Here is an 11315-nt window from a genome sequence, read left to right as displayed (position 1 = left end):
TGGAAGACATAGAAGCGACATATCCACATGACCTCAGTATATTCCCATGACGCTGTTCAGAAAGCATCAATGCCAGCCTACCTGCTGGGTGACCTTGGGCTAGTCACACTTCTTTGAAGTCTCTCAGCCCCACTCTCCTCACAGAGTGTTTGTTATGGGGGAGGAAGAGAAAGGAGAATGTTAGCTGCTTTGAGACTCCTTCGGGTAGTGATAAAGCTGGATGTCAAATTCAAACTCCTACTCCTCCTCCTCCTCTTCCTCCTCCTCCTCCTCCTCCTCCTCCTAGTGGCCATTCAGTCCCATTTATTTCAGTAAATAAATTTACTAAAATTTGTTCCTCCACATATTGCTCATGTACATTATCTCTGTTGTCTTTGCAACACCTTTGTCAAAGAATCAGCAGTATTATACTGATTAGGGGTTCGCAGATAAGCCATGTGTGCACTTATGTTCCTAAATGGACACCTGGTAAATGGAATAACCCAAAATGTTCTTGTTAATCTTATTATCCACTTCATATCTTGCACACCCTTCCTTCCTTCTGATTGGTATAGTTGGATCTCATTTAATTGATGGAGGTGGTGAGCTCACACATTCGGAAAAAGGAGAGAAAATCATCCCACAGTTTCTCCCCATCTTTTTTGATCCCTTGCAATGTACCCAGGAAACCAAATTAGAACTCAAACTTAGCACATAATGTACCCTTGAGATCAGCTGTGTAACACTTACCTGAAAAGTATTACTTTTCTAATTAGCTGCAGAGAAGCAGATAAGGCAGCAGCAAATGCAGCCCCCATCAGAAGAAAATGAGCAATTAATTACAATTACCAACACACACACACACACACACACACACACACACACACACACACTATTTACACCTGATTTGCTTGTTCATCCTGCCTTTGAAGCAGAGATCTCATCCACACAGGGATCTTATCCCCATACCACTCACAGGCATCAGAAGGAACTGGCTCAAGCAGCTCCATGCTGATACTGAACTGAACAGAAGTTGCTGCAGAAAACCTCAGTGGATATCTGCTGGGATTGGCAGGTGGGTGAAGAAACAGTTGAGAGTGTATTAGATTTTTCAAAAATGCTTATTTAGCATTTCAGTATTTAAAACGGGACTTGTTTATTCTAATAGGAGCTCTGATTTTTCAATATGGTTTTGCAACTAAATAAGATGGATAACAATGTGTAATAGAAAAAGAAGCATGAAATTAGGTTAAAGGTGTGTGAAAGAAAGTAATAGAAGTGGAAAGAAATTGCAATTGAGTAGATTGGAAGTCTAACACAAAGGTGGGGTGAGGGGTGGTGGATGGTGATGGGGAAAGGAATTATCTGTGGGACTGAATGTAGGTATGTCTGAATATTTTTAAGGATTGTATGAAATGTATGTTTGTATGCTTGTATATTCGTAGTATGTGTGTATTAATGCTGAATTATTTTAACAATAAAAACTTTTTTTAAAAAAAGATTTTTCAAAAATGCAAGTGTGAAACTCTGGGAAGAATGGCATACTACAGCTCCTCCAAGAGATCCTCAGCAGTTTCCATCTGCTGGTGGTCTCTTTTTCTCTCTCTTACTCCAATGAGTTAAATGCCTTTTGGTGGCTGGATTACAGATGGATACAGGGGTAGCATGGTCAGTATTATTAGGATGTAATTGTCCATTCAAAACTGCCAGTACCATAGGTGGAATACCTCTGAATACCAGGGCAAAGCAGCGGGAGAGGACTACTGTATCCATGCTCTGTGAGTTTCTTCTAGGTATCTGATTGACCACTGCCAGAAGACAGAATATTGTGCTAGATGGTCAAAGCCGGCTCTAGAATGGTTCAGTCCCAGCATGCTGTTGGAATACTGAGGTTAGGGAAGTGGAGTCCTTTGCTAAGGCAGATTGTAAGAAACTGGGAAATCAGGTATCATTCCAGATCAGGCTGTGGCTTGTATACACGTATCAATTTATTCTATTTTCCTTGTGTTTTCCTTATTATTAAATTTCACATTACATTGGAGCTTTCACATGATGGAAAATACACTTTTCAAATGACAAATATAGTGTGGGTTCAGTCCTCAATTCCACAGTTTGCAACGGATTTTTTTCTGGCAGCAAATAACATGGAAATTAGCACTAAAATTGTTCTATTGGCGATGGAATAAGCTGCCATGAGAGTACATCCTCTGGCCATTTATCTGAGCAATCTGTCTTCTGACAGTGCCCCAAAAGGTGCTTCTTTGGATAGGAGTCACAAAACAGGACATGATAATGTATCTGGCCTGTTAATAATTTTGTTGAATTTTTTCTTCTGCCTCTGAACATGTTCTCATGGGTAGAAGTTACTGAGAGATCTGTGTGTCTTTGTGTGTGTCTATAATTTATTCTTACTGGTTTTCATAATACAAAGAAGCAATCAATCTCACAGGCTACCCCAGAGCTGTCTAGCTAGTTCTTTTCACTTTGCACAACACACCGTCATAGTTGTAAGTTCTACAGTGCTGTCTAATAGTGATCTTAGCACCAACAGAACTGTAGCCAAAACAGGAACCCTGAGAAATACCAAAATAATAATAATAATAATCTTTCAGAAAACACCAATGAAGTTCATTCAGGGCAGATGAAAGTACTTCAGGAGTCAGTGATTGCCGCTGAGTTGGATGGTTTTTAAAGGTAAACCTTTGAACAGCACAATAAGAGCAGATGCAGTTCAATTATGAAGATGACCAAAGGGGTACATTCAAAGCATCTCAGGTCTGAAACCAGAATCCTGACATGCGGTCTCTGTCACACACACCCTAGTGGTGGAGCTGCCACTAAGTCAAGAGCTGTGTGAGAGCAGTAGGCAGCTCAGGCTTTCTTCTCCGCAGTCGTCTGTGGATGGTAACGCTCCTGAGAATCTCCCCCAATCTCTTCTATAGAAGCTCTGAAGAGTCCCAAAAACGTATACTCCAGACATTACTCAGGGTTACGTTGCATTTTGGAAAGTGGTCTACTTCTTATGAAGGTGGGTCGTTGCTGAGTTGGAGATGCGGGAATGTACAAAACATTGGGCAAAAGGTCAGTATATTTTAGGGGAACTGAAAAGATGGAGAAGGGTAATAAATCATTGGTAGAGCATAGCTTTACATTGAAAAGGTCCCAGATAGGTTTGTGAATGTTCATGTGCCTAAAGATCTGAACAGCTCCTTCCAGACAGTGTAGACTGGACTGAGCTAAATGGACCAATGTTCTGACTCAACGTGTGTGTGTGTGTGTGTGTGTGTGTGTGTGTGTGTGTGTAGACCACTTCCAAGTGTTTTTCTGCTTCTCCCATGCTTTTTAGGCATTTGTCTAAGTGGTTTTGCCTTTGCCTGCTGCTATCCTCCAGAAAACCTGCTCTTTAGCGCCAAATTGCAACAAATAGCAATCCACAGGAAACCCTATCACTGTTTGTCACGGTTCAGTGCTAAAATACGGGTTTTCCCGGGTAAAATGGCAGGGGAAATGGAAGTGTGCATGAGCTCTCAGACCCCAGCCAAGAATCACAGCAGCTAACACGCGGATACACCCTTTCCTGATTTAACATAAGGCTGTGATGGAAGTATCTCATTACTGTCTCCTTTCTCCCTTCCCAGTCTACACAGTGATATGCAAGAAGGGAATGATGTGGGAAAACCAGACAATGGTGACCGAGTTTGTTCTGCTGGGCCTCTATGAAACATGGGAAGCCCAACTTTTCATATTTATCCTCTTCCTTGTCCTTTATGTGGCTACTCTCTTCAGCAACATTCTTATTTCCTCAGCAATTTTCAGGGATCACCACCTTTCAGATTCACCCATGTTCTTTCTGCTGGGTCAACTGGCTTTCCTGGACCTCTGCCTGTCCTCCTTTGCCATCCCAAAATCTCTCTTTGATTACATTGCTCAACAGCAAGCCATCTCCTTTGATGGCTGCATGGCACAAATCTTCTTCATCCATTTCTTTGGAGGCAGTGAGATGCTTTTGCTGATAGTCATGGCCTATGACCGGTATGTGGCCATCTCCCATCCTCTCCGTTATGCCTCACTCATGAACCGACACCATTGCATGGCATTTATCCTTGCCTCATGGGCTGGTGGGTTCCTCCATGCTACTGTGCAACTGGGTTTCATCATTAATGTGCCTTTTTGTGGACCCAATCGAGTGGACAGCTTCTTCTGTGATCTCCCCTTGGTCATCAAGTTGGCCTGCACTGACACCTACCCCCTGGAGGTCATGATGGTCACCAACAGTGGCATTTTGTCACTGGTGTGTTTTATTGGCCTGCTTCTCTCGTATGGATTCATTTTCTACACAATCCGATCCCGGTCCTCTTCTGAAAGAACCACCAAGGCTACCTCCACATGTACATCTCACCTCATTGTGGTCACTATGTACTTTGGGCCCATTATGTTCATTTACTTACGTCCATCCACCCAGTTTATGATTGATAAAATGCTCTCTGTCTTCTATACCTCCATTACCCCCTTGCTGAACCCAGCTATCTATGCTTTGAAGAACAAGAAGATGAAGGCTGCCATTGGACGTCTGCTCTCAAGGTTTTCTAGGCAGGTTTCCTCTCAGGGCCAGCCCTGATGTTAGGTAGCATGAGGTGCTCCTCTCAGTGTCACAAAAGAGCAGAACATTGTTAGTTATTTAATTTACTGCATCTCTAGCATTTTGTACACAGTGTTCAGAAAGTGGATGAGAGGTGGTTCTCCTCTTCATCCAGTGGAGCTGAAAAGGACATTCTTTTTTTAGACAACACACACCTGAAGAACACAATTTGCTAGCACAAGTGAGGGCCATCAACTTGGAGGTCTTGTTTAGACAAATTAATGGAGGTTAAGTATATCAATGACTACTACTCCTGATGGCTATGCTACTACCAGTATCAGAGGCCATATGCCCTAGAATACCAATTACTTGGAGAACATGAGTGGGAGAATGCTGTTCAGCTCATGTTGTGTTTGTAGGTTTCTCCTAGACATGGCTGGCCACTGTAAAATCAGGATGTTGGACTAGATGGCTAGTGATGCGTAAGGGTACAGTAGACATCTCTGTTAGGACTTTGCCCTGGATTTGACTGAAGGCTGAACCAGACTGGGCCAATCTGGGTTTAGGCTGTATCTGGATGAGATAGTCTCAGATTGCCCTGTATTGGGTTGGACCACCACAAGTCATCAGGAGTTGTGAGGGTTAAGGTTATATATAGGTGGGTAAGCTGCAGGGGTGTGTTCCCTATGTAGAATGCCATGGTGAATCAGAACACTCGGCATTCATTCCAGCTGGTTTCTGGATGTTCCTATGCAAGCACCTTCCAGAAGGTAAGCAGTACGTAACAGAATTAAACTTTCCTGTTCTCAGCTGAATGCTCCGCCACAGATAGCTTTTTAGAATATAAGTGTGATATGCAGTGATTTATTTTGTATCCACTGGGATCTTCACTCTGCTGTTATAGCAAATGAATCTCATGTAGTGTCCAGAGCACTGTATAGTCCTGTTGTGTTGGATGAGTTTTAGTTAGTAAGGCTGTGGAAGTGAACAAGATGCTTGGATCAGTCAGGACGACCACTTGTATTCTGGATCCTTGCTCTACATGGATGATAAAAACTAGCAAGGAGGGGATAGGGGGCTGAGCCAGGGAGATAATGAATGCCTCCTTTTGAGAGGGGATGGTCCCTGCCTGCTTGAGGAGGCAGTAGTAATACCACTCTTCAAGAAACCCTCATTGGATTCCGAAAATCTACTGGCCAGTTGCTAATCTCCCCTTCCAGGGCAACTTTTTTGACTGGGTGGTCATAGACCAGTTCCAGGAAACTGATTGTCTAAATCCATTTTACAAAAAATGATAAATCTTCAATAAAACTTTTACAACCATAATTTAAAACAAACAGAAGGTTTAAACCACAATAGAGTCCAGGGGTCAGCAAACGTTTTCAGCAGGGGGCTGGCCCACTGTCCCTCAGACCTTGTGAGGGACTGGACTATATTTTGGAAGGGGAAAAAATGAACAAATTCCTATGCCCCACAAATAACCCAGAGATGCATTTTAAATAAAAGGACACATTCTATCCATGTAAAAACATGCTGATTCCCTGACCATCCGCGGAGCAGATTGAGACAGAGATTGGGCCAGATCCAGCCCCCGGGCCTTAGTTTGCCTACCCATGGAATAGACTAAAACAAATTACAACTCATACAAACTTTCTATACATCTGTGTAGCTTTGTCTAAATAAAAATGTCTGCACAGACAAGAGACTCTTCATAGCTAGGTAGACTCTTCTACCTCAAGGGCCACAGGTCCCCCCTGCCTGCAACGACCAGTTGGTACAGAAGGAATAAGATTATCATTCAGGTATCCAGGCCACAGTCTGTACAGAGCTTTGGGTACCAGTGACTGTTCGAGTTATTTTGGTACCTGAGGCAAGAAATTGCACAAATTCTAGGGCTGTGCAAAATTCCATCCTTGCCCCCCAACCTGGGAAGATCCAGAAGAAAGCCAGCCAGGATACAGACCCAAATCAACTTATGGTGCAGTGGGGTTAATATTGAATTAGTCTTAATTTAGAGTCCAAGTAAATATATGGTCAGATATAGGAACAAACCAAGATGCTACTAACAAGAATTTAATTGTTTCAATACACATTGAAACAGACTTGAAACAGTCTTGAAGCCCATACTGAAGGGAGGTTTCAACTTTGTGGACTTTTCTCCACTCTTAGAAGGATGGGTGGGGAAATCCAAAATTGACTTTTCTTTACTTATACCTCTGTAAGTCCAATACAGGTCACTGGATTCTATTCTAATTTCTTGGGGTTTCTATAACTAAGGGTTATGCTCAATCATTTTGTTTTGTCCTTTTAAATGACACTTATTTCTTTAGATTTAGGAGTGTGAATGTATTAGGGTACTAGGATTAAAAGAAACCTGTGACTGTACTGCATTGCACTGATTAGATTGTAACAACTGAGATCTCTTTTTTCCAAGACCACAGTGCAATAAAAGTTTGCTTTTGAAATTCTCTGTGTTGTGAATTTCTTGGTTTGGAATTGTTTAGGCACACATTCAAGGCATCATGTGTTTGACTCCCACAACATATCCACCTCTCACATGTGTGTGTTTTGGGGTTCATGGGTGTATCATGTATGCACACATGTTCCTAAAGGCACATGTAATATTGGTGGTGGACTGCCTGAGCCCTTGGGAAATAGTATAGCCACAAATTAACTTGCTAATCTTGTCATCCACTTAATAACATGTCCTTCCTTCCCTCCTTCCTTCCTGATAGGTACAGTGGGATATTATTCAATTGCTGGAGGTGGTGAGATCACATATTTGGAAAACTTGTGGGGGAATCAAACCCTTGTTTCTTACCACCTTTTTTGATCCCTTGCCATCTACCCAGGAAACCAAACCAGAAGTCAAACCAACACACAGTGCACCCTTGTGGACTGCTGTGTAGCATGTTCCTTAGTGACAAATAATTACCTTTTTCTCTAGCTCCCCAAGAGCAGAAAGAGCAGATAAGGCACCAATTAATGCAGTCCCCTTTCAAAAAGAATGAGCAATTAATCACACACGCTCTATTTACTCTTGACTTGCTGGTCAGCCTTTGGAGCAGATAGATCACCACCAGAGATGTCTCATGTGCATAGCACTCATAGGCAGCAGATGGAACCAGATCAATCGGCTCCAAACTGATGCTGATCCTGAGTAGAAGAAATTGCTGCTGAAAACCTCAAGAAATATCTGCTGGGATTTGCAGGTGGGTGAAAAAATAGATGAGGGTGTATTAGATTTTTCCAAAAAGCAGGTGCGAAATTCTGCGGAAGATGACATATTGCAGACTCCTCCAAGGAGCTGTCCAGCAGTTTCTATCTGCTGATCTGCTTTCTCCCCCTCTCTGTCTCCAGCGCTCCACATGCCTCCCATTGGTGGTTAGATTGTTTATGGGCACAGAAGCAGCATAGAGACTGGTCATCAATGTTAGGATGTGGTTCTCCATCCAGAACACTGGAAACTATATATAATACCTCCAGTATCGAAGGTGACATGTGTCTCAATGCTGGAGAACAGTGGAAGATGGCTGTTGCTGCTTTCAAGTTCTGTTCCTGGGTTTCTCATAGGCATCTGTTTGACTGCTGTCAGAAGACAGAACACTCAGCTTACCACAGCCTGATCTGGAATGGATTCGTCCCAGCATACTGTTGGAATACTGAGGTTGGGGAAGTGGTGTTCCTTTCTAAGGGAGAATATAAGGACATGAGAACTCAGAACTACCTTTCCAGGTCAGACACTGGCTATTATACACATAGCAGTTCATTCCATTTCCCCAGTGTTTCCCTGACTGTTAACTTTCACATTCCATTATACAATGTAAAAACCACATCCAGAACTATAGAAGGGTATAGCAGATGTTTAGCCCTCGTTTCCGTATTATTTGCAAAGGATTTTTTTTTTTTTTTTTTTTGGCAGCAAACAGCACAGAAATTAGCACCAAGGTTTTGCTATGTTCAACTATAGTTCTGGAAGTAGCTTTTATGTCGTGTGAAAGCTCAAATATAATGTGGAAATGAACAGTCAGAGAAATGGAATAAACTGACATGTGAATGCAACTTATGATCAACTATCTGAGTACTCTTTCAGCTGCAGGAAAATGCAGGAGGGGAGAGAATGCTTTTCTGGGCAGGTCTGGTTTGTGGGTTTCCCAAAAGAGTCTGTTTGGGCACTGTGAGAGTAGTACACTGGATTAGATGAGCCATTGGCCTGATCCAGGAGGGTTCCCTGGTCTTCTTTAAGGGGGGAAACAAAATCCACCTCAAAACAGCCTAGTGAGACTGAACATGCCCAGTGGTCACAAGAGTTCTAACCAAAATGGTCAAAGGCCTGGAAACGATGCCTTATGAGGAACGGCTAAGGGAGCTGGGCATGTTTAGCCTGGAGAAGAGGAAGTTAAGGGGTGATATGATAGCCATGTTCAAATATATAAAAGGATGTCACATAGAGGAGGGAGAAAGGTTGTTTTCTGCTGCTCCAGAGAAGCGGACACGGAGCAATGGATCCAAACTACAAGAAAGAAGATTCCACCTAAACATTAGGAAGAACTTCCTGACAGTAAGAGCTGTTCGACAGTGGAATTTGCTGCCAAGGAGTGTGGTGGAGTCTCCTTCTCTGGAGGTCTTTAAGCAGAGGCTTGACAACCATATGTCAGGAGTGCTCTGATGGTGTTTCCTGCTTGGCAGGGGGTTGGACTCGATGACCCTTGTGGTCTCTTCCAACTCTATGATTCTATGATTCTATGATCCTTTTCTGGGATTGTGTGGTGGCAGTGGGGAGATGGAAAACTGGGAGGGGGAGAATGGAGGGGAGAGATGGGTAGCTGGGTAGCTAGGACACAAAGACACTCCACAGAGCAACATTTTCTTCTCTTCTCTTCTATTAACGTCTACAAAATTAGATGCGTCGGAGTGTCACCAAGAATAGATAACTGTGGCAACTCTACTTTCATTTCCAACAACCTTTTATGTGCAGGGAACAAGGGGAGCAGGGTTCAAACAACTGTGAGGAGGGAAAAAGATCTGGGTTCAAACTCACCACCCCACATTTATTGAAATATACCTTATTAGAAAGGGGGGGTAGAACCAAGGTCAAGGATCGATGTGAAAAGGGAGGAGGAAGCAAAAGTTAAACCTCAGTTGGGCGTAGAATTTTAAGGCCAGTCTTTAAACAGCACAATAGGAGTGGATGCAGTTTAGTAATGAAGGTAGACAAAGGGGTACATTCAACGTCTGCCAGATCTGCTTCTCACAGTGCTGAGATCCATTTTCTTTCACCTGACCCAGTAGTGATGGTGGTGGTGCTAAATAAAAGCTGCATTGTGAGGGCACAGCTCCTGCTTTCTTCTTCATGGTCTCCTCCAGAGGCTAACATCCCCCTAGAATCTTATTCGACCTCCTCCTTCAGGAGCTCTGAAGAGTTCCAATGGCCTTTCTGTGCTCCAGGCACCCCATAGGGTTATATTGCCTTTTGGAAAATGGTCTGTTTCTTAGGAAAATGTATAGTTGGTGTGCGGAAAAAACTTTAGGAAGAAGTTACAGATAGGTAGCCGTGTTGGTCTGCCATAGTCAAAATAAAAAAATTCCTTCCTGTAGCACCTTAAAGACCAACTAAGTAGCACCTTAAAGACCAACTAAGGTGCTACTTAGTTGGTCTTTAAGGTGCTACAGGAAGGAATTTTTTTATTTAGGAAGAAGGACAGTATATTTTAGAGGAATTGATAAGATGGGGAAGGGGCCTAGCTCAGTGATGAACCATCTGATCTGCACTCAGAAGGTCCCAGGTTTGATCCCCAGACTCTCCAAGTAGACTTGTGAATTTTCTCTTCTCTGAATCCCTGAAAAGCCGCTTCCTGTCAATGTAGACAAGTACTGTACTAAGCTAAATGGACACTATCTGACCCAATATATGGCAGCTTCTGATCTTTCTAAAAGACAAAAAAACACACCCTACACTAGTTTTCTGAAGAAATATAAAATTGACTTTCTCCTTTCTCAATGAACTTGCATTCCCACACATTTTATTATGGGAATTTCACCCTTTGGTATTTACAGGGGCAGGAATTCCATTCATTCTGTTATTGGCATACAAAAGATGAGGTGAAGTCTGTACAGTTCAACCGCCCTGAGATCTTTGAATGAACAGTAGTATATAAATTTAAATATAAAGAGGGGGGAAATAAAGAAAAGACCTCAAAAGGGGGGGAAATGAAAAGGAATAAAAGGAAAGTCAGTGGGCATGGGAGAAAGTAAAGAAATAAAAAAAATCTGTTGGGAAGTTACTTCATTCCCATGACTCCTATTACTATCTCTCTATTTCAGTTTGGTTGTTTATGTTTAACCTTTGCAATTCACCTCCTTTCGGAACCTGCACTAGTTTTATTTGTTCATCTATTCTCTGCAACATTCTTTCTCTATTTCTCAAGCATTGATTTGACATACTTCTTTTTTGAGTCTAATAATGTTACAAGACGTGGTCCAGAGTGCCTTCTCATTCTTTCCATGGGTAGGTTAATATCCAGCCTCTCTTGAGATCTATAAGCAACTTGCACATTTTTATAGCAATCAGTTCTCTGTTCTAATATACAATTAGCTTAAACTTATGCCCCATTTGCCCCTGATCTTTTTTTGTTTGTGTAGGGATGTAAACATTTTTAATTCCCTTCTTTTATTCAAAACATGAGGGAGTATGATTGCAAGTCTCTCAATATGGTGTCCATTTCTAAGCAATTTCTCACTTGTCCAGTACCTAAAC

General features: G+C 42.3%; 1 protein-coding gene across 1 annotated transcript; it reads left to right on the top strand.

Moving 5' to 3' along the window:
• Positions 1-3746: 3746 nt before the first annotated feature.
• On the top strand, positions 3747-4614 carry LOC309516909 (olfactory receptor 4K14-like). Its single transcript, XM_082195866.1, has one exon. The coding sequence runs from the start codon at positions 3821-3823 to the stop codon at positions 4595-4597; it is 777 nt and encodes a 258-aa protein (XP_082051992.1). The 5' UTR covers positions 3747-3820; the 3' UTR covers positions 4598-4614.
• Positions 4615-11315: the final 6701 nt, after the last annotated feature.

Source organism: Podarcis vaucheri (assembly GCF_965113315.1).
Source record: "Podarcis vaucheri genome assembly, chromosome: 13".
Lineage (NCBI taxonomy): Eukaryota > Metazoa > Chordata > Lepidosauria > Squamata > Lacertidae > Podarcis > Podarcis vaucheri.
The sequence above is the reverse complement of the archived record's forward strand: the minus strand, read 5'-3'. Positions and strand labels throughout refer to the sequence as shown.

What these genes read in the sequence shown, in the direction of transcription:
- LOC309516909 (XM_082195866.1), top strand. Translation starts at nt 3,821, where the DNA reads ATGTTCTTTCTGCTGGGTCAACTGGCTTTCCTGGACCTCTGCCTGTCC.